General features: G+C 32.4%; 1 protein-coding gene across 1 annotated transcript; it reads left to right on the top strand.

Moving 5' to 3' along the window:
• Positions 1-21,647, top strand: Nmdar1 (glutamate ionotropic receptor NMDA type subunit 1). The gene is made up of 15 exons (XM_072529022.1): positions 1-227; positions 4,234-4,356; positions 5,640-5,768; positions 6,116-6,310; positions 7,664-7,764; positions 9,528-9,701; positions 9,756-10,017; positions 14,098-14,314; positions 18,340-18,632; positions 18,988-19,222; positions 19,318-19,466; positions 19,521-19,678; positions 20,582-20,754; positions 20,841-21,094; positions 21,219-21,647. Exons 1-15 carry the CDS (start codon positions 72-74, stop codon positions 21,465-21,467), a joined length of 2,868 nt encoding a protein of 955 aa, XP_072385123.1. The 5' UTR covers positions 1-71; the 3' UTR covers positions 21,468-21,647.
• Positions 21,648-24,458: the final 2,811 nt, after the last annotated feature.

The raw sequence follows: 24,458 nt of genomic DNA, 5'->3' as shown, positions 1-24,458 counted from the left end.
GGGCTTGACAACAGGGCGGACGGCCTCATCTCCGATATTTTCCGAAAACAGTTTATTAATTACCGTTTAAAATGTTGCTTAAAGTTGTAATTTACGGTTTGATTTGTTGTTGCTTTTTAACTTTTTTGAAAGCAAATCCAAGAGATTGGCCAAATCCAACGGTTTTTAATATCGGAGGAGTTCTTAGCAGTAATGAAAGTGAAAAATATTTCCAGGAGACTATTGCGGTAAATATTTTCATTATTTATTATATATCATAGTTATTCTTCAATTTACACAACTTGCTTTTATTTTATGCCTAATTTTTTTCTAAATTTAAATCTGTTTTACAAATTTTTTCCAATATTTTTTTTAATATATTGGGAGATTCCAAAAACACACAAAATTTTTATTACAGTAGATTGGTTACTGTCACGTTTGGTTGAATACTGCTCTAAAAGAGATCATTTTTTAGATCATTTTTAGAGACCAGTCCTCTTTGTTACAGTATTAATATATGGTAGAATCAGTTAAACTCTTTTTCTTTTTGGCATATTGTTTACTCGTTGTTAGTGTCGAACTTATCTATTTGAGATTATAATCCCATTTCTCTATGCTTTAAGATCTTCCGCTAAATATTTAATTTATTTTAAACTTTTACTTTGTCCTAGTTCTTCTTTTCTCTTTTCCTCTCTTTTTCTTTTTGTTTCTGCTTATTTTGTCCATTATTTTAGCTTCTACCAGTCTTTCAGTACTTGAGTTTCATACATTCCTACAATATGTTTAAACCATTCAAGTTGTTTTATTTCTATTTTGGTTATAATATCTTCTTGTTGAGTTATTCTTTTAATGTCATAATTTGTCTGTCTGTCTCACATTGTTTTCCTTGTAGTCTTTCTGAGAAATTTCATTTATATTGCTTTTAAACGTTTCAGTCTTCTAATATTATGCTTCCTAGGAACCTACAAATTAGATACATTTTCAACTGCCTATCTTTTAATATCCGTTGGACTATAACCTTATCTACATTTGTTTGGATCATTCTTTTTCTTTCCTTGGAGTTATTTTTCGTTCCCATTCCATTTTTCTCTGTCTATACTGTAACTCGTTTATCTTTGTTTTTAAATGAGCTTTAATTATATCACCTGTGTGCATAATTTTGTCTATTATGACCGGTGTTTAGATTATTTTCCGTATCTAGTATTATATAGTTTCCAGACTGTCTGCAAAAATGAGTGTCATCAACATATCTTATATTGGTAAGTCATTATGCATTTATAAGTAACCTCACCCATATCAGTTAGCGCTAGGTTTCTATTGCGTTTTAAATATATATTGAATAATAACGGGGACATAAAATATCCCTGTCGCACACTTCTTTTTATCTTTATGTCGTCTGCTAAATGATTCTCAACTGTAACAACTGCAGTTTGTTCGTAAGTGAATGAGTTAGGGATACATTTCGAACTACTCTCGTAGGTCTCTTAGCTGCAGAAGAAGAAATTAATGACAACCAATACTTTACTGCAACCAATGAAATTAAAAGAGAATTTTGTAATAAATTTCTCTTAATTTCGGTCGGAAGTGGATGGTGTCTTTTCTTCATTCACAATAAGAATATTTCGTATATTGTTGCCATTTTTAACATCATACCTTTGTGAAACCGGATTAAAAACAAAATATAGGTCTTGACTGAATGTAGACAAAGACCTGAGAGTGGCTATTTGGAATATAAAATCTTCTTTTGAAAAATTTAGCTGTTAGAGACATATCCAAGGAACTAGTCTTTCATATCCTACTATTATTTTATGCTATTGATTATGTAATTTAGATAGAAACTACAACATTAAAGGGGTTTTTATTGTTTTATATGGTTAATGGTTCCCAAAAATTAAAAAATCGCGCAGTGCTACCATTTAAAGGGGTGCGTTTTTGAGAAAGGGGTGAATTAGTCTCTATACACTAGGGTGCATTAGGGTGAATTCTATTCTCTTTTCGTACATACACATCTACAGAAAAGTTGTTCAAAATAAAATTCTCTATCTAAATGTCACCTTTTAATTCAAAAATAATTTTTTTTTAAAATATTAAAAAAAACGAAGCAAAAAACATGAAAACACGCAATTTTTTTTTTACCGCCATAAATGTTTTCCACAAGATAGAGGTACTTATAGACATTGTGTTAAAAAAAAACTTCTATCCTTTTTTTTTAACGACGTTTGATAGAGGCCTTTAGGATTCATATTATCCGAGAAACGATTTCCCGAAGTTTGTCACTCACACCATTTTTGGATCATATTTCCTATTTTTCAACAACGTTTTTTTATAACTTTTTTGTGCGCAATTTTAGGATAGCTTAGGTTACCAAGAAAGAAAAAATAATTACCTTTAAAATGATGTACAGCAAAAGGCCCTAGGACTAATTTTAAGCAAGACACGGTTCTTCAAATTTTTCTTCTTTTAAAGATGTTTGCTATTTACGGCAAAATGCAAATAATGCGCACGGAAGCAGCACTCTTCACCTTTAAAGCGCATTTTGAATTTTGTCGATAGGACACTCTGATCAAAAGATATCGATTTTTTACCGTCGAGTTGATACAAATTTTATTTAAAAAAAAAGTGGAATAGTAGGCGGACTAGTGCGGAGCTTCGTATCGTTTTCTGTATTTTTAAAATTTAAATAATATATTTAAAATTAAATATAATTTTATTATTTATTTATTTTTTATATTTTAAACAAATTCAATAAATTATTATGTTTGCTCCTAACGCCATCTGTTAACGTATTAACAAAGCATACGTTGATTACTTATGACAAACCTGTCAAGTTCAGACCAAATTTAATAATAAAATATAAATAAATATCATTTGATAGTTAATTTAATTATTATATAAATTAAATAATATGTTTAAACATAATAATTGTATTTATATGAAATTTAAAACAAGAATTATTATAAAAATTTAAACAGATATTAAACAGGTATCCATCTCCTAAGGGAAAGTCGTTCCCATACACACCACTTTCAAAATCAGCACGTAAATGCCTGTAATTAAAAATAGATGTGTCATGCACAGAACCAGGCCATCTACAAATGATATCTTGAGTTCTTAGCTGTGCATCACATATAGCTTGCATATTTAAAAAAAGTAACCTTGCCTGTTTCTGCTGTTGGCCCTCCGATTGACTGAATTTTGATGTGTGTCAACAGCACCAATTACATTTGGAAAATTAGCCAATGCATAAAAACCAGATTTAGCACGTATGCGCTCCTCTGCTGTTGCTGGCATCTAATAGATTTGTTGCGTTTGGTTGTTGATTCTATATTACCTATTAGTTCTACTAATTATGTCACAACTTCTTTGGACAGTCTGTATCGTTTTTTAAATTCAGTATCATTGTAGTGTTTCATAGGATTCATTCTGGTTTTGCGATTATCTATGGGGACGACATTTTCCTCCTCGCTCGACAATGAAACATCGGAAATGTCAGAGATGTCCATATTTTGCAAGTTAAAAAAATATTTTAAATTATTTCTTCGTTAAACGTTTGACATGCGAAACTAGTTAATCGGCGTTTCAGAAACTCAAAACACTTATGATCAACTGTTAACTAACGATTAATCGCTTGTTAAATCAGGTGATCGACCGTTGTTGAATCTATTTTGATTGAAGTTTCCGCATTTTGCAAAAATGCCTTTAATCTATTGTCAACCGTCGATTACATAATTTTTGCGATGATTATCATTTCGGAAACAGGGTGTAAATGTTGTTATTAATCGGATGACATTTATGACTTGACAATTTTGACAATCGTTACGAATCGAATCTTTTAGTGACAGATATTCTTTCAAATTTTTACTTCTCATTGAATGTCTACAGTTTGTTATTTATTTTTCATGCAGTTTTTAATTTAAAGCTACTTAAAGTAAATATATGATGACCAGAGACGAATTGATCGAGAGGAGTGAATCGATGTCAAGAACCGCTATTATATGACGTTACCTGCGACGCCTTCTCCTCGTGGCGCTAGTTCTGTGACTCTCGCCTCAGCATTTTACTATAGACAAAAAAAAGTAATACAACGCCATTATAGAAATTGATTTCACGCGTTGTTTCTGATAGAACATCAACAAGCTTTTCTTATCTTAATTTTCTCTCCCTTGAACTTTTATGTTTCTTCCGTTGTGTATAAATGGAGATTAATTATTAATTTAAATGCTACAAATGTTGATTTTGTCTTTTACATTTCAGCATTTAAACTTTGATTCGCAGTATGTACCAAAAGGCGTAACCTACTACCACACAGCTATATTAATGGATCCAAACCCTATCCGCACTGCCCTGAATGTCTGCAAATATTTGATATCTAGAAAGGTAAAGTATCGAATGGCTTTTAAAATAGTTTTACTATTAGTTTTTGTAAAGATAGTTATAATAACTGGTGCAAACAATATAATACTTTGTACCACTGCAACTATAATTTTAACTAATAAGGTAAGTTTCGTAAAAGTTTTGATGTCTAAAAAAAATGATTTTTTATATTCCAGTAACTATTTCATATTCTCAAAGTAAGCATTATTTAAAAAAAACAAGCATTTTTGTACATTAAAAAATTCCTTAAAATGAGTTTATTTAACACTTTTGAGATCTGTAAAACTTGGTAATAAAAGGAATTGAACGATTGAATGGAAGCTAAGGTCGTCTCAACTCTGGGTAGCAGGTGACATTCAGATTTCATTATCTCTTTTCCGATATGCAGAGTTCTGCTGGTAGGAACCTTCATTTCCTAACTTTTCGCTTCTTCCACACAAGAACCAATACCTCAAAAACAATGCAGAAGCTTTACTATACCCCGCAATAAATATTCATATTCACAAAAACTTTTTAAATTTGAATCTGGTTTTTTTCGGATATAGCTGTTTATTGAAACTAATATTCAATGTAAGTTTTTAACATTGCTTGCTATTGTTTATAATACGATATATGAAATATAGGAAGCTAATGCAAATTTGTCAGTTTGAGTTTAGTTCTTCAATGTCAATTTACTCTTCTACCGTAAAAGTCCAGCTTCACTCATTGTCGATGTGCTTTAGCTTTAGTGCAAGATATTATAGAACGTAGCATGGTTTCCTTAATAATTAGCCATCAGGTGCTAATAAACTGTGTATTTATTATTTTTTTTAGAATAAACTATTGTCCTTTGATCTGATTCTCTTTGAATATTTTGTTTAGAACAACATTTAAAGAGGGATTATACAACTCCCATACTTTTCCATTATAAGAAATTAGATCATTTTTCCTCCATCCTCAGAAAAGTCCAAGGTGTCATCAGAAGTAGATTCTGGTATGCTATTCTCGTCAATACTTTCGGCTGAACAATTGCGCAATGCCTTTAAATGACTAGTCCATCCAGCTAGTTACAGCTTTTTAATCCTTCGTAATCTTAGAGCATGTCTTGCTTCTTCTCTGATTGTACAACATTTTATATATTACCTCTTCACAATTGTATTTTATCTCGACAACTTTTGAAATATAACTATTTTTAATAACCTAATAATAAGGCTTCGAAATAATTGAAAATATTTTTCTAAAATAGGCCGTAATTATCGATGAAAAAATTATTTTTATCATCATTTATATTCTATTTTATTATATAGGTATATGCCGTCGTTGTTTCCCATCCATTAATAGGCGATCTATCCCCAGCTGCGGTGTCATATACAAGTGGGTTCTACCATATACCCGTTATTGGCATATCGTCTCGAGATTCAGCGTTTTCTGATAAGGTAAGTTAAAGAAATAGTTCATGTATGTAGAATTCGAGCTTTTTAGTTATTATTATGAATTCTTTTCTACAGAAGAGACAGTTAAGATTTGATTTCAGTGTAGTGTTTGCACCATTCGCTTATGTGTATTTCTTCCTATCAGTACTCCTTAGAGTGACTATGTAGAAGCTCTACAGCTCTACGTCACGAGCTGTACGAGCTCGATACTAATTTCGCTAATTTCTACGAAAATTATTTAAAAATTTATAATATCTCTTTCCTCGTAAAATTTTTAGTTTTCCCCATTTTAAGCTGTTTTCGCCTATTGTTTCGCGAATTAAAAAAATAAATTAATCTTTTATTTTTAGAATATACACGTGTCATTTTTGAGAACCGTTCCTCCGTACTCCCATCAAGCTGATGTATGGGTAGAAATGTTAAAGCATTTCAAATACAAAAAGGTAATATTTATTCATAGTTCTGATACAGATGGAAGGGCTTTGTTGGGACGCTTCCAGACTACTTCTCAAAGTTTAGAAGATGATGTGGATATCAAAGTCCAGGTAAGGAATTTACTCATACACATTTTTTACATTGGGTTTAGAATGTTAGAAATACAAGTTACAGTTATCCGTTACATAATATATCAGTTTAGAACATATGTGAACTATTTTTAATCATTAGAAAGTTTACTTTTTCAACAATGTTCTTCATAATCCTGGTAGAAATCACTGATACTTTTAAGTTTCTTGTACCTTGATGTTTGACTCTGTGTTTGCATCTTCTAATTTGAATATTTATTCAAATTATATCATATCATTCTCCATCTCATTGTATCTTAGAATCTTAGAATTTATCATGTTTATTACTGTTTATTGATTGCGAAGATGTTATAAAGAAAAACTTGAGATAGTGTATCCAACAGCTACTAAGAAATAGAGAAGTCTTGGGAATACTTTAATATTGAGAATATCTTAAAGTTTTAAGCCTTAGATAATACAGATATCTTACAGCGAATGGTACAAATATTCAAAACAGAATCCTAGACCAAATTTCGCGTTTTGTAAGGGTGTGATTAATGTAAAGTAGCAAGGGACGACGAGTACACTTTTTATCCATACTATGTACACAGAAAACACTGTACTAGTGAAGTTATATGGGAACTAATGAGACTCAGTCCCAGGAATTCCTGATGAAGACTTCAGTAAGAGAGTCGAAAGCATAAGGAAGCAAAACTGAAGTGGTGTCATAAATGAGACGAGTAGGATTAGGAATAGAACGGAAACCTATTTAGTAATGAATTTTTATTCTATTGGTTAACGATGGACGAAGATGGGATCACCGAAGACGAAGAGAAAGGTGAGAACTTAATTTTGGCTTTTGGAACGTACCACGTAACGTTATTTTTGCTTACCAGAGGATTTATGATTTGAGGTGCCATAACATACGAAAGTAGGTCCCCTCTATTATTTTTGGAAACGTAAACATTCAGAGTTACATTCATATTGTCTTGGAATCCGTTACGTTGCCCTATTGAGAACTAGAAAACCCTATTTTCCAGTAAAATAATGCCAAGCCCCATCCTGTAGCTGTCACTTTAGAGTTTCTTCATTAACCCAACTTCACCGTTCTTCGATGATCAGCAAGATCTGCGGACATGTATGGGATATGATATGGAATAGACAAAAGATTGTCGATTTCACCGATATATTTGCGTTCTTCACTCATTCTGAATGTGATCTAGAATGCATCACAGAGTACAGGAGAGCATTGCCCATAAGTTATTTTTCTCTAAAAATCTATTCTTTTACACTACATAATCCGAGTTATACATGAACACCAAAACTTTTTAGTTTGCAATCTACTTATTCAAATTATTGAAGATCTATATCCTCTAATTCATTTCTGGGTTTAAGGTGGAGTCCGTAATTGAATTTGAATCAGGATTGGATAGTTTTCGAGATCAATTATTGGAGTTAAAGAATGCTCAATCCAGAGTATATTTGATGTATGCCAGGTAAGTCAAGATAACATTCACGAGATAACAATATTTCGTTTTTTGGATGAGGATTCACTGTATGACATAAATAAAATCAGACTATGTATGATCACCGATGATAATCTTATATATACAGAGAAAACCGACCCAGATAAAAGAACATGCATGATTTTTATAGTTCTAGAGTAATTTCTACCCTAAAAATATATACAACGGTATCTTTTTTGTTAAGATGTTACTATTACATACTTGGTTTTTTGATATTTTCTAAAATCTATGCTTTTTTTATCTTGAAAATACATATTAAAGTATATCAATCGACAAAATATATGACACACTTAATCCAGCTTTGTTTTCTTTCTAAAAATACGAACAAACCACAAACATTTGTATGACCTCAAATTTGCCGGAAATAATTTCTGTAATTTGACAAAACCACGAAAGATTTAAAATGTGTAGCTTTTATAGGTTTAAGAATTTTCAAAAAGTATAAAAATCAGAGTCCTGCAAAATCCCCAAAATACTGAATATTTACTTACAGCTCACATTTTTTGATCAGTCCAGTTGTCAGAGATTTGACGTCTAAAAATTATACAACGCTTGAAGCGACCGGTGATTTTGAATGCCAGTTACGCGGGCGAAATTTTAAATAAAATTTGCATCAATACGACGGACAAAATTCGATATTTTTTGATCAGAGCGTCCTTCTTCTTCTTCTTCTAATGGCGCTACAACCCTTTGTGAGTCTTGGCCTGCTTAACAATGTTCTTCCATTCTGCCCTGTCGGATACTTTCTTTCGCCATTGCCTGATGTTCATGGTTTTAAGATCCCTCTCTACGTCGTCTATCCATCTTTTACGGGGCCTTCCTCTTGTTCTGTTTCCTTGGAGCTTCCATCTCTGGACTACTTTTGCAGCTCGATTATCTGACATTCTTTCTAGGTGACCAAGCCAGTTTAGTCTTTGTGACTTTCCAAATCTGACAATATCTGCGCTCTGCATTAGTTCATCCAGCTCGTGGTTCATTTTAATTCTCCACGAACCATCGCTGCATTGGGATGGTCCAAACACCTTCCTTAGTATTTTGCGCTCAAATATTCTCAGTTGATTATTATCAGTGGTTGAGAGGGTCCACGTTTCACATCCATATGTGACCACTGGTCTAATTACTGTTTTGTAGATTCTCAGCTTAGACTCACGATTCATTAACTTACTTTTTATTAAGTCTTTGTATGCATAAAAGCACTTATTACCGCTGAGAATCAGTGATTGTATTTCTTGACTGATGTTGTTGTTGTCATTTATTATTGAGCCTAGGTAGGGAAAAGTGGAGGCATATTTGTAGGTATGGTTGTCTACCTTCAGATTCTCATGTTCATTCGATTTTGTGCACTCCATCAGAGCGTCCTACCGACATATTAAAATATGTTTTAAAGGTGAAGAGCACAGCTTTCGTACGCATTTTTTGTATTCTGCTGCAAATGAAGTCGGTTATAAATTATATCCCTAGCAAGAGTGATACAAATCGGTGTGAAATCGGTCGATTAGTGACTTCCATGTCGCACCATTCTTTATGTTCTTTGCGCAGTTTTCGTCACCTCTAGATATAATATAATCAGTAATGATAATTCAAAATATGTACAGTTTGAAAAAAAAAAAAACAAACGATGTATAAATGACGTAGTGCACAATAATATTAATATTAAAGATATTAAAATCAAGCAAAAAATAATTGAATGGCATATACAATCAATTAAATCTTCCATTTTAAATTTTTTTTAGCAAAAACGACGCGAAAGTTATATTCAGAGATGCCTCAGCATTCAACATGACAGACGCGGGATTTGCTTGGATTGTAACAGAACAAGCTTTGGAAGCTGATAATATTCCTGAAGGAATATTAGGGTTAAAACTTGTCAACGCCACCAACGAGAAAGCTCATATAAGAGACAGCATGCAAGTAATTACAATTTATTCCTATTCTTTGTTTTAATATGAACATTTTTTTAGATACGTTTTAGCTTCAGCTTTGAGAGATATGAATCAAACGAAAGAAATCACCGAAGCTCCTGAAGATTGCGACAATTCGGGATCTATTTGGGATACAGGGCGAGATCTATTTAATTTCATTCGGAAACAAGTACTAATAAATGGTGAAACCGGCAAAGTTGCTTTTGATGATCAAGGTGATCGAATTAACGCTGAATATAATATTGTGAATATACAGAGAAAGAAGAAGAAAGTGGTGGTTGGAAAATATTTTTTCAATAAGGTAATTCTAGTTTATTGTTTTTGCATTACTCTAGTCTTAAATCCCATAAACCAGAGGTGGTTAAACCCAGGATTGATGTTAAATCCTTAATAAGTCTACAATTTGTCTTAAATAATAATGCTGCATCACTTCTTATCCAGGTAGAAGAAATAATACTGCAGCAAAATTTAATGTTTATAAATTTTATTGTAGAGTTTGAATTTAATATTTTCAATATTCTCGACACTTTTTTTTAATACTTATGTAGTATCTTTTCATTTTTCACTCTCGCAATCATAGAATTTAAGAATATTGCAGTATTTCTCACCAAAAAGCATCAATTTAACCAGTCTCTTCACACGTATCTTCTTTCTTACACCCACTAGGCATTTTTGTCTTCTGTCTGAGTCTGATTCCACTCTCGTTTAGCAATAGACTACTCCACAGTGTCTTCTCACCCTCCGTGACTATGTACACATATCATTCTTCTCGTAGTAAATTCGTTTCAGATAGGAATGGAAACAGCCATGACCCCACGAACACCGAAGTCAGATGGTAGTTCACCTCCCTGTATTGGACGTGTACGAACTCATCACTATATAGCCCCCCATAAAATTATTAGACCCTCGGAGATATAGTAAACTGATCACCGGCATCCTTTGGAGATTGGTAAACTCATCACCGCAGATATGTAAACTCATCACCGGGATTTTTGCCTGGTTTCTAATGCGAAAGATTGCCTCTTACCTGTTATACTTCTCGTTTATGTGATAATTTAATAAATTCAGAAATTATTTTAAGTGAGTTGCTTTAAAATTTAACTGAGATATTAATATGTCTCACGGTGTGGCCTATTAGACGTATCTGCCAATCTAAATTGTTTTGAAATCTAAGAATTTAGTTACATAGTATTTCGATAGTGAACTTTAAAATGAAAATATTTGTCAACATGTGCTATTTTTGTTTATATCGGAAGTAGTCCCATCTTCGTTATTTGATTTTCATTGCATTTTTATATTTCTCATTGAATTCTCGAAATGATTTGTTAAGCATACATTCGGTCTAACTCTTACTGTTTTGGCGTTATTTAACTACCCTGAAAATAATAGACGATTTTGGACAGGAAGTAAATATAAAATGTCTAAAAAATAGGAAAAGCTAAAAACTTGAGTGTGCTATTATTGCATTGAAGTCGAAGGAAACTTAATTTTTTACACGTGCAAAGCATTTTATGGCATCATTGGCGGAAATTTTTAAATTTGATGTAAACAGCAATGCATTTATTGTGACAGAATGCATCAAAATGCTTAAGTACAGTTTCCTGTACTTTATCTTTCAATGACTTGTACAAAGATCCCACAATTAGAGTGCTTTTAAAAGCAATTTTTTTACATTTTTGGTTAGTTTTCGCCATTATTTGTAGGAGTCAGATGAGTTGTTCATATCATTTTATAAACATCATGACAACTAACCTCAATTAGTGTAAGATACAAAATAATTTTTATTCTGTAATTTGTACTAATTTTGTTTATCGTAGCACCCTGATGATGCAAATAAAGATTTGCGAAAGCTTGGTAGACTAAAAAGAGTAAAGGAGTCCAATTAAGTCGGTACCATATGGAAATTTTTTTATTTTTAGTTTTATGAAAAAAAAATGTATTCTCCAGTTCTGAATGATCTAGAACTTCAATAATCAGAATCAGATATTAGTATTCTTCAGTCATTTACGCGGTTCGTTAAATAACATGAATTTTATTAAGACTTGAAAATATCCACAATTCATTTTTTTGACAAACCGCGTATACAACTAAAAAAATTTAATATCTGATCATTGTATTCTAGGTTTTAGATCATTCAAAACTTTTTATGTAACATAATTATTTTATATAACAAAATTAATAAAACTAAAAATAAAAAGGTTTCACATATGGTGCCGACTTAATTGGATACCCTGTATATATATATACTTATATATATATATATATATATATATATATATATATATATATATATATACATATATATATACATATATATATACATATATATATACATATATATATATATATATATATATATATATATATATATATATATATATATATATATATATATATATATATAATAATGTGACTTTAACAATTTAATTAGCAATCTCAAAATGTAATATCAGAAAAGGTAATCTACAGCAACAAAGTAATATTATGCCTTGCCTACAAGAAACATCTTATACAGTTAACTTAAAGGACTTAATTACGCTGATTTTTTTCTGTTTGATCAGGATAATTCGCGAAAAATAGTGCGCAACAACTAAACAAAAACGGTATAAAATTTCTACTCACCAGTTGTATGACATTTAGCCTTACACCCTTTCATCACACAAGTCCACAAAAGGCAATTCGATTATTTTAGAGTCTTTCGCAATTGAAATTTGAAATTATTGATAACCATTATTTTTTGTCCGCGTTGGCTCAGGACATAATCAATTAGCAGTTCACTATCCATGTTGAAGAAACAATGGCAAATGAAGAGAAATTTTTCTTTTCGCATGATTTTAGGTAGCTATCAATAGAATTTTGTGGAATTCCCAAATAAAAACCAATAAATTGCAGTTGCATTTAAGATATCTGGATTTGGATTATTCTGTGAAATTACCAAAAACTAGCCATTTGCTGGGATTTTATGGTCTATACCTGATCCGGGGTGCAGGTAGGCCAGTGATCAGTTTACCAATCTCTTAGGGTCTATTTTGAAAACCCTGCTTTTATGGCGGTGATGAGTTTGTACTATGTACGAGGGTATTTATGGTAATTGGTGATGAGTTTACGTGTACCCCTGTATTCGCCGCCGATCAATGCGTTGAGATTACTTGCCATTTATCCATCTCTTTCTTACCTTCAGTGTCTCATTCTGTTCACTTTCGTCCATTAGAAATATTGACCGTACTCCAGCAAACACTTCCACATCTTTTTACAACGCGATTAGCGTCTTTTGCCTTGGATCAACAAGATTCATCACTAGTTTATACAAAGCGGCCAATACCGGACCTGCTCTCTTGTCAACTTGTTTGAAGTGTTCAGCTGTCCTGAGATTCAGCTAAAAGTTTTTTCTGATTTTTGTGGATTCAGCTACAGTTTTGTTTTTATTCACACACATTGAAATCTGCTCAACTGATATGACTGTATGATATGTTTACTCTCCCTTTAAATGCATTGTTCATTCTAGCGAAGGCCACAAACAACAGATTATAGGCGTAACCTGCGATCGGAATGGCCAGCTGCATGCTCAAGAACATTTATACTATAGATATTTTACAAGATTACTCCCTAGATTGACCTTGTGTAATACCTGCTCTGTTGTCGAATCTCTATCTCTCTCTCTCTCTCTCTCTCTCTCTCTCACTTTCTGTCTTTCTCTTTCTCTATCTCGTTTATATTGGGTACGTTTTATTGCGTACGTCAGCTGCACAGCTGACTCAGAGGTAGCATTCGGCCGCAGTTGCCTCGATGACAAGCCCCTGGAAGTTAGCTGCTGTTAAATTTACTGTACTTTATTTCCGCTAGATCAACTTACCGGTTGCTTGGGCATGCGTGATACGCAATAATGTGTTTTGATTTTTTTTTTAGTTTCAGTTAAAAATTGCGAATGCAATCTAAAAAATGCAATTATAATGGAATAATGGAAGTAGGCACAGTTTGATACTGAATGAGAATATTTATTTATAGAAGTATTTATGTAAATCTTGATGTTAGATTCGTCAAAGCGTCATTCCTGAAATGAAATTCTGAGTCAATGCGTTCAGAAGGTTTTTGTCTGCTTGTTATTACCACTAAGCCGCTTTTCGCTTAAAATCAGCTGTTGGAAGCTGGTGAACGTACCCAATGTTTGAGAAATGATTTAGAGATAGAGATAACTGGATAATAAACCTTTAATACTGCATAGTCCAAATTCATATAACAAATTTACTCAAATTTGTTGTCAATAAGTCAAATTTTACTGAATCAAAAATACTTTGTCACACTTGGCTCTTATTTAAAGAAAATTTTATGTTCCCATGGTATCAGTTACTTTTATATTTTTATTAACATAAATCAATTGTAGGAATTAAATAAAATGAATTTAAAAGTCGACGAGAATAGCATCATATGGCCTGGTAGACAAACAGAGAAACCGGAAGGTATTGAAATTCCCACTCACCTGAAAGTGCTAACTATAGAAGAAAAACCATTTGTATATGTACGGAAACTGACTGAACTGCAAGAAACTTGCAATCCTGATGAGATCGAATGTCCGCATTTTAATTCAACAATAGAAGAAAGTAAGTAGAAATTGTTTAACTTTGATGAATCAATAGTAAGGTCTAATGAATTGTCGTTATAAAGTATACTTTCTGGTGTAAAGATTGTCTGTACAACTTTGGTTCATTTCGTTGTTGAGACTGACCCTGTATAATCGAAAAAATTTTTTAAATTATACAGTGCTAGTCAAAAGGCCGTTCCTCCCTCGTATCTTTTGAACGGCTATACTTATAATAGTGAAATTTGGAGGGAGGTAATAAACAGATGTAGGCTTCTCAACTAGTCATAATAGTGACAGATGACGTTACAGCGCCACTGTGACGGATAATTTTAAATTGGACCTTATGGCAAGTGGTACCTCGTTTGAAAGGTATTGAAAATACCTATTTAGTCATAATAATTTTGTTTGAGTTTAAGCTCATTTTCATGAATAAATTAAATAAATACTAAAATTGTAGCTTTTCATTTAATTAATAAATATTAAACAACTAGTTCTTATAGTAAGTTTTCAAAATGTGCTCCATCTACTTCCTGACAGTAATGCATCCTATTTCTAAACTCTTGCCATACTCGTTCAAATGTGTAGGGGAAAATTGCCCTACATTCTTCAACAATTCGTTGTTTCAAAATGTCAATATTATCGGGTGCTGTAGCGTAAACTTTAGATTTCAAGTATGCCCACAGAAAAAAATCTAATGGTGTGAGGTTCAGTGACCGAGCTGGCCATTCTATCGTACCTCGTCATCCAATCCAACTACCACGATATTCCTCATGTAGGTAACGTCTTACTGCACCATAATGGTGTGCAGGAGTACCATCTTGTTGAAACGTTATTTCCAAGTTGCCGAATTCATCTGGATTGTCCTTCAGAATCTCAAGTATTAACTGTTCAATTGCATTTTGTAACATCTCCAGATAAACTTCACCTGTTAAGTTAGTATTGAGAAAAACAGGCTCAACTATGTGGTTTCCCAAAATATCTGCCCAAACATTTATTTTTTTTCGAAATTGAGTGTGTTTCACGAAAGACGTGAGGATTTGTGCCACTCCAATACCTCACATTGTGTGTGTTAACATTTCCATTGAGAGAAAAAGTACTTTCGTCACTAAAACAAATTGTTTTTATATAATCGGGCTAAATCGGGGCATCTGAAAGTTGGTGCACAATTTTTAATTTGTATGGATGAAATTTGTTTTCAGACAAAAATTGGTTTACTGTCTTTTGACTGATTCCATAGATAGATGCAACTTGGGCTGTAGAAGAAGTACTGTTTACTACCATTTCTGAAATTATGTCAATTTTTTTGTCATCACTAATTGTTGGTCAACCAGATCGTTTTACATCTTGAACAATACCTGTTTTTTTAAACTTCGAAAGAAGCTTCCTCAAATAAGCTCTCGATGTAGGGCGATCGGTGTACCTCTCATTAAAAACACGTTCCGCTGCATGGAAATTATTGCACATTCACCAATTATTAACAGCTGCTACTTTGTCGGCTACAGTACCATTCTGCCTTTGTAAAAATTTTAACGTCTCATTAAACAATAATTAAACTATATATTAACTAAGAAAAACTAACTAAAAATAACTTGACTAAACTTGAATTGCCTAAACTAAGCAGAAACAGAAACTTAATATTGAGCTAAACATAAACGCTTTTGCAAACTAAAAACAACTAGAGAATTTACAAACGTCAACTTTTTTGACAAATGGCCAAAGGCGGACGTTAGAATTTTTTTATTAATTAAATGCCAAACTAGAATTTTAGTATTTATTTAATTTATTCGTCAAAATCATCTTAAATCCAACCAAAATTAGTATGATTAAATAGGTATATTAATAGTTATTTATTGTACAAGACGATAAAATTGTACTTTATCTTCGAGAGCGTTTTTTAGCGTCTAGACGTCAGTCGACACGCTAATTATGCTCGAGAAGATAATGCGATTTTATCGTCGTGTGCAATACAACATTTTTTTCTATAGTAAGACTTCAAGTTCAGGTGAAAAATAGAATTTCAAAGAAAATTCTAATTTTTAGCACAAAAATCGCAATTGTGTTGCTCCGTTGCTAGGGATATGAATTACTCTGTCAACAAGTCAAACAAATGTTTCTTTTTGGTTTTTGCGGAGAATATTGTTGCGTTTTGTGTACAAAGTGAATAAATACGAAATGGACGGAAAAAATTTGACACAAGAAAAGGAAAACCACAAGGTGAAAATCAGATGTAGAAAATGCAGCGTTGGAAGCAGAAAGGTTATTGTTGCCACAAAAATCTAGGATGATGTATGAGAAAGAATACCAGTATTTTAAAAAGTGGAAAAGCATTAAGAATATCAATGGCGTGAGTGAAAAAATACTTCTGGCGTATTTTTCTGAAAAGTCGAAGAACGCGATGCCATCGTCATTATGGTCGTATTATTCGATGCTGAACGAATGAATTAATTGTAGTTTCACATTTAATTAATAAATATTCTAACGTTCGCCTCTGGTTAATTGTCAGAAAAGTTGACGTTGACGTAAATACAATTAGAGAATTGAAAAACGTCAATTTTTTGACAACTAATGCCAAACTAGAATTTTAGTATTAGAGAGTTTTTGTGCAAGCAAATACGTATACGTAACGTATCTTTTTGACATATAAGCATGCGCATTAATGGTTGAACTAACGTATCTAGATACGTATTACCTAACGTAACGGGCTGGTACGTTACGTTCATACGCATCCCTATCGAGCCGAAGGTAACCGAATGCGCAAGGGAATCTTACTCGATTACCAAAATTTCAACATCCACATTTCATAAGCACACGTGGTACGTGTATTTTTACATTTGTGGTTACGTATATTTGTTTTGATTTTTATAAATAATGGAAAGCAGTAGAAAACGACTTCACTTCAGCAATGAAGATGATTTGTTCTTGTTAAAGGAAGTCGTAGGCAAGCACCCTTACGACCATCCAGAAAGGTGGAATTTAATTCAAAAGCGAAAAATATTTTTAATGGTATCAAAATTAAAGCGGCCGTATAGTCGTGCAAGATGTGGAGAAGAAGGGCATCTTCTATGTCTTCGTCCATCTCAAAAATTAAAAATTGTTCAAAAAAATATTTGTTATTTATTTTGAATATCAAAAATAGGGTTAAATGGCAAGGACAAGACTGGCACTGACAATTTGTTAGTTAATCACTAATTCGGTGATGGCAACACCATCGTTACGTTACGTGCAGAACAAAAACTCTCAATTTAACGTTCATCTTCTTCGATACGTTAGTTCTTTACGTATGGGGAGATACGTTACGTTAGGTAGTTACAAAACTCCCTATTTATTTAATTTATTCGTCAAAATTATCTTAAATCCAACCAAAATTTGTATGATTAAATAGGTATATTAACATAATTGTAGTTTCGCATTTAATTAATAAATATTCTAACGTTCGCCTCTGGTTAATTGTCAAAAAAGTTGACGTTGACATAAAAACAATTAGAGAATTGAAAAACGTAAATTTTTTGACAATTAACGTTTTCCTTTGTCTTGGTCTTCACTTCTAACAGCCCATTTGTTGTGAGATTGATTGTCTATCCACGTGCCTGGCTCAAACTAGTTTTGGTCACTTCTTCCGTAAGATCTGTCGTTTTGGTCCTGTTTCTAATCTTTCTTTTGATTTAACTGTTACAGCGTTTCATTTCATTGATTGATTGATTGATGTTAATTCCTTTATTATCCCATCTAGTTGGTGAAAGATGTCTTCTAGGACTACAGTGGATAGGCTTGGGGAGACATTAATACCTTATTGAACTCCTTATTATATTTATATTTGTATAGGAAAGTACAATATCTTAATATAATATAAAAACGGAAAGATAAAATTTTAGCTATGACATCTGTAGGTACTATCATTATTTTAATTCTGTTTAGTATTACTGGAGTTCATATTTTCAAGACATAAAAATGGTACGGATAAGGATTTGTAAGTTTTAAAAAATCCGTTTCTGTAGAATCTATATGTAATTATAAAAGTTACTATACGAAATATATATTTTTCAGTTTCAAGTGTCTACTGCTGCAGAGGCTATTGCATAGATCTACTAAAAGAATTGTCCAAAAAGATCAACTTCACATACAGTTTAGCTCTATCGCCAGATGGTCAGTTTGGGAACTATCTGATTCGTAACGTGTCAGGCAGTGGTAAGAAAGAGTGGACTGGCTTAATAGGAGAACTGGTAGCAGATCGAGCAGCTATGATCGTAGCACCCTTAACAATCAATCCGGAAAGAGCCGAGTTTATTGAATTCAGTAAACCGTTTAAGTATCAAGGAATAACAATTTTAGAAAAGAAGGTAAGTTTAAATTTGACTACGTTAGTTGCCTAATTACAATGACCTCCATGGAATATACTCTGTTGTAAGTTAATGCTTTTTTTTTATTTTTAAATAAGTTTGTCCATTCTCTCATTTATTGGTTATCAATTTTTTATCTTTCATTCCTCGTTGTTTCACTCTGTTATTAATAAGGTAAAAGTATTTTACCTTATGGTCGTATATTAAACATAACTCAACATGTATCGACTTGTAAAATGTCATTACGGAATGCTAACTTTATTAATTTTCTCACTTTTACCTTTTGTGAGGTATGCCGGTCTACTTATATGATAAAACGATATATTTTGATATTTCATACCCATTAATATTTTAGCCATCAAGATCGTCTACACTTGTATCTTTCTTGCAACCGTTCAGTAACACTTTATGGATACTGGTGATGGTTTCAGTACACGTGGTAGCTTTGGTTCTTTATCTACTGGATAGATTTTCTCCTTTTGGCAGATTTAAATTAGCAAATACTGATGGAACCGAAGAAGATGCTTTAAATCTCTCCAGTGCCATCTGGTTCGCGTGGGGAGTACTTCTTAACAGTGGTATAGGAGAAGGTAAATGTGACCCAAATAGAATTTTAGGAAAATTTAATAAACATATTAGTGCTATTTATCAATAGAATTTAACAGATCTGTATAATATATTTTAGGAACCCCAAGAAGCTTTTCAGCTAGAGTTCTGGGAATGGTATGGGCAGGATTTGCGATGATCATTGTCGCCTCATACACAGCCAACTTGGCCGCTTTCCTTGTGTTAGAAAGACCGAAAACTAAACTTACTGGTATTAACGATGCTAGGGTAAAGTTTCTAAACGTAAAAAGGTACAAATAAACTAAAAATGTTTTGTTTTAGTTGAGAAACACAATGGAGAATCTGACTTGTGCTACAGTTAAGGGATCATCTGTAGATATGTATTTTAGAAGACAAGTTGAATTGTCTAATATGTACAGGACTATGGAAGCTAACAACTACGATACTGCCGAAATTGCAATACAGGATGTCAAAGAGGGGTAGGATAATCTACAATTTTTATTGTACAAAAAAAACACAATTTTTATTTATTTATTTAGTTAAAAAAACAATCATACTAAGAAGTAAAAGCTTTTCTACATCTATGTAAGCTGTCAGTACATCGTTCATATTCTATCTAGCATTGCTCTTGTATTACGGGGCAGTTCAAGCCTGGCTTTTGATTTCTGATCGTTTTTGACATTTCTAATCGATACAGAAATACCACAGTTAATCCTACAAGGGAAGATCGAAGGTAGGAGAGGAGCCGGCCTCAAACAATTATCCTGGTTAAGGAATATTAAAGAATGGACAGGAATACACAATACAGGCGAGCTGTGTCACGCCGCCAAGAACAGAATTCTAGTAATGAGATAGTCGCCTACGCACTTTGGTGTATGGCATGTTAAGAAGAAGAATCGATACAGGTCATTTGGTGCATTTTCTGTCGTGAGTTGCTCTCCCAGTGTCCTCTTCAGGAGTTGGTTATTCTGAAATGTTCATGATATAAGGAGGTATGTCGAGTGTCTTTATTCTTTTGAGTTTCCCATTTTTGTTATTCATTTTTTTATTTCCTTTAAATAACTGTTTTATACGCTATGTTTCAATACCGGAATGATCAAATCTTTTATCCTGCTGCTCTAAATTTTGTAGACGAATGCCAGGTTAATTATCTCTTGAGAATTAGTATGTTTGTAACTGAAGTCTCTGTTATAACATATCTCTCCTAAGCTATCCAGGAACTCATTATACAGCTTTTTTTATTAGAATAATTGGTCGGATAATAAATTCAACAAATTGGATAAATTAATTTTACAATATTTAGTTCTTACACATATTGTAGTAGCTTTTATATATGTAGTATTATTCTTTGATCTGATATATGGTTTTGTTAACATTTTTAGGAAACTTATGGCGTTTATATGGGACAGTTCTCGTTTGGAATTTGAAGCTGCACAAGATTGTGAGTTAGTTACTGCTGGTGAACTTTTTGGTCGCTCAGGATATGGAATCGGATTACAAAAAGGTTCTCCTTGGTCAGACGATGTAACTTTAGCTATACTAGACTTCCATGAGAGTAAGCATAATTTGAAAAGCTTCTATGAGCACAAAAGTAAAACCACTAAATGATCTAGTAATATTAAAGTTTATTTCCATTTTTAGGTGGATTTATGGAAAGTCTGGATAATAAATGGATACTCCAAGGCAATTTTCAACAATGTGAACAGTTTGAAAAAACTCCGAATACGCTAGGTCTGAAAAATATGGCTGGAGTTTTTATTTTAGTAGGAGCTGGCATAGTTGGAGGCATCGGATTGATTGTTATAGAAATGGCATACAAAAAACATCAAATTAAGAAACAAAAACGTATGGAATTGGCAAGACATGCTGCTGACAAATGGAGAGGAGCAGTTGAAGTAAGTTCAAAGTATTGAAAATATTTTGGTCATTAGCAGGCTTGATAAAAATATGTACCAAGGTTTCTTAAAATAATTATACAAATGTGCTGTCACAGTAGTATTTAAAAAAATTTAATTTTAGAAACGGAAAACGCTTCGTGCTTCTTCTACTGCCCAGAGAAGAATAAAATCTAACGGAGTTAATGAAGCTGTAACAATTTCTCACGTATTTGATAAATTTCAACGATTAGGTCACTTGTATGGTTCTGAACGGACGTGGCCTGGAGATTCTGATGTCAGACAAAGAAGAATGGACGATGTTGGGGGAGTTCAGCCTGTTCCACGCTATTTACCATCCTACACACAAGATGTATCTCACTTAATAGTTTAGAGTAAATCTAAATGTTTATCAATTTAAAATAAATAAACGTTACCTACATGTTAAAAACGAATAATCAACTTAAATAAAATAAAGTAATTAAAATTAATCCTTAAGAGCCACTCATATAAATAAATTTAAATTAATATGATTATATAAATGTTAGAATATTATATATTCTTTTAAACATGTTATTAAAAATAATTTTTTGTTAAATATTCATTTTATTGTTAATAAATATTTTTCGGAAACCATCACAAAGTTTTGTTTTTTTTTTACCCTGTTACCCTATAGGTATTTATAAGAAAAATATTATGAAAATTTAAGATCTTCAAATAAGATTTTTGTCTCAGGATGGTTCTATCATTAGGCGACATGGTTGCGTGGCCACAAATAAAATGCCTTGAAAAAAAGCATACAAGAAAACTATTTTTAACTTTAGTCCACTCGGGATATGTTTAGGATTGATTGTAGTAATTCATGCATTGTATTTTTGTAGAAATATCTTTGGAATATCTTAGGGCCAGATATCTCAGGCAGTAGGGTGTCTAACTATCATATAGAAGGCAAAGGATCGAAGACCAGATCCGACGAAAAAATCTAAATATTTTAAAAATATCTACAGGCTCCAGATCGACTCAGCCTGAATAAAATTGTTACCTTGGGTAATAAGGAGCGACTGAAGCATAACACTGTCCACAGATCCTACAGATAGCACACTACCCTGCGATAATCTTATATGCTATAAAGAAATCCGTAAAGACAAAGGGGCTCCAAAAGAAGGTTCTGCGAGGAAGTCGAAGAGACTCCCGCATGCAGCATCCATAAAGTCTTGGCGAGGGATGCTACAGCGAGTCAGGTCAGTTTTAAAAAAAAAGAAGACCACAATTATACAGAAACGCTTAATGAAAGCTGGCTACCGAAATTACGAGGCCTCAGGTGGTTATGTAGGCTATAAATAAAATTTTAACTATATAAGTCCCCCGGAATCGATGGAATATATCCAGTCCTTCTGCAGCAGGGACAGGATATAACAATACCACATCTAAGTAAAATCTTTAAAGCTAATTTTTCATGGAGACATATACCAGAGGCATCGTAGGTGAAAGTTAATAGATGATCTCAGTAAACGGTTCTCAATAGATATATATTACTTATTACAAAAATGTAGATTTTCCATCAGTGATGAACTGTTTTAGTATTCAGATATTTCCATGAAGGTGGCATAAAAAACATTTTTGGAGTATTTTGAGAGATGGACGTAAGACGGCAGCAGGTTTAAAAACCTGCATAGAAAATGAAATTGATCCATTCTTTCTGTCATAAAATGTTGAAAGCCCAAATATGCGATGGTATGAGTGGTTTTCTGGTAAGATCTAAATTCACGTTATATACAAATATCCTTATGTACATAAAAGCGGCCTAAGAGTCGAAAAATAACGTTTTCATTCTTTTTTTGAGTTATTACAATAATTTTCAATGATTTTGTAGCTTTTAAAAATATTTTGCAAAGTTTGGTCATTAAATAATATTTCAAATATGCCCTGTATTAAATTATTTTGCAGCCTGTATTTTTGCAGATTATGTAAAAACACGGTTTTTGCACATAATGGAACTTTTGACCATCAGTGACCATCTTACCGCGCAATAAGGAAGTGTGTATTGATAAAATTATGGATCTGTGTGATCTGGTCAAATATATAATTGTTCGCCCAATAAATAATGCAAAAATCATCATGCGCATATACACTACATGAAGAATTAAGAAGATAATGTTGTTTGTAATCATCTGATGATGAATGCCACAAAGATGGTCGTTTTTCAATTTCGTCGATAAATAGTTCATCATTGCATCAGGGTGTTCCATGGCAACAACTCTTGTCTTCACACATCGATATACGTCTGCAGGCTAGCAAAATAAGTTTCTATCGAAGCATCAGTAACAATACCGCGTTTCATAAAAGCAACAATTTATTTTATATTACAGCCAATTTATTTTTAAAAATGATTGTTTTTATAGCGTGTTTTGTGTTCCTATTCATATACTTATAGTTCATTAATATTTGCTGCTTTTTAAAGGAATGGTATTCTATATAGATTATCATATTTTACATAAATTTTATTTGCATTTTGCCGAATAATCCAAAAGTGGATTTGCTGATTTAAGCTGAGCGTTTAATTGTAATAAAATATAGCTCTTCGTAGTTATTAATGAAGGTTTATCTCCAATATTTCGTCCGAAATAACCTTTTTAACTTTGATCTTTGTCTGGACAGCAAGTACAACGTTCGAATCGCACGTTTGTATGAAAAAGGTTTTTCACCCACCACTGATTTTTATTGAATAATTCTAAATTATAAAAGTTATAATTTACCTTTAGAACAATTAAAAAAGAAATTGTTAACACTTGTTTTTCGGTTGATTTATTATTCCTATGCATTGTGAGATATTTCGGTTCATTGTATTTTCATTCATATTACCTAAATATAGTTACAGTTGACGCACATTTACAGAATAATTGAGCTCTACAATGTTTTCATTTTCACATTTTCTCTAAACTAATTAGGTAGGCAAAGTGCTCTCCATTTTAGAATATTTTAATAGAATAATTATATGAAATATGGTTTCAAATGCATTTAACATTATTATTATTATTTCCTAACATCTCAAGTTCTCCATTCTTGGTTATATGCCTCTCTAATATATTTCTTCCTCCTCATCCAGTATATTCTATAATCTTCATCGCAATAGTCACCAATCTACCTAATCTTCATATGTTTCTTTTTTTCTCTGTTATATAAGAAACAGCAACAAAAACGGACCTAATAATAAACATCAACAAAAAGACGAATCCTACGGCCACTCGTTACCTATAGAAGGTGATTCTGTCTAATCGGTAAACGAATTTGTATATACATGAATGCACTTACCAACACTAAAAATAAAATTATCGAGATAAAACGTAGAATTTTCACGAATAACCGGCGCTATTTTGGGCCCAAT

This window comes from Diabrotica undecimpunctata, chromosome 4 (genome assembly GCF_040954645.1).
Source record: "Diabrotica undecimpunctata isolate CICGRU chromosome 4, icDiaUnde3, whole genome shotgun sequence".
Lineage (NCBI taxonomy): Eukaryota > Metazoa > Arthropoda > Insecta > Coleoptera > Chrysomelidae > Diabrotica > Diabrotica undecimpunctata.
The sequence above is the reverse complement of the archived record's forward strand: the minus strand, read 5'-3'. Positions and strand labels throughout refer to the sequence as shown.

Coding starts and splice junctions, on each gene's coding strand:
- Nmdar1 (XM_072529022.1), top strand. CDS start 72: ATGTTGCTTAAAGTTGTAATTTACGGTTTGATTTGTTGTTGCTTTTTA. Junction 6,311..7,663: donor ATGTGGATATCAAAGTCCAG/GTAAGGAATTTA, acceptor TCTGGGTTTAAG/GTGGAGTCCGTAATTGAATT. Junction 20,755..20,840: donor TATACTAGACTTCCATGAGA/GTAAGCATAATT, acceptor TTCCATTTTTAG/GTGGATTTATGGAAAGTCTG.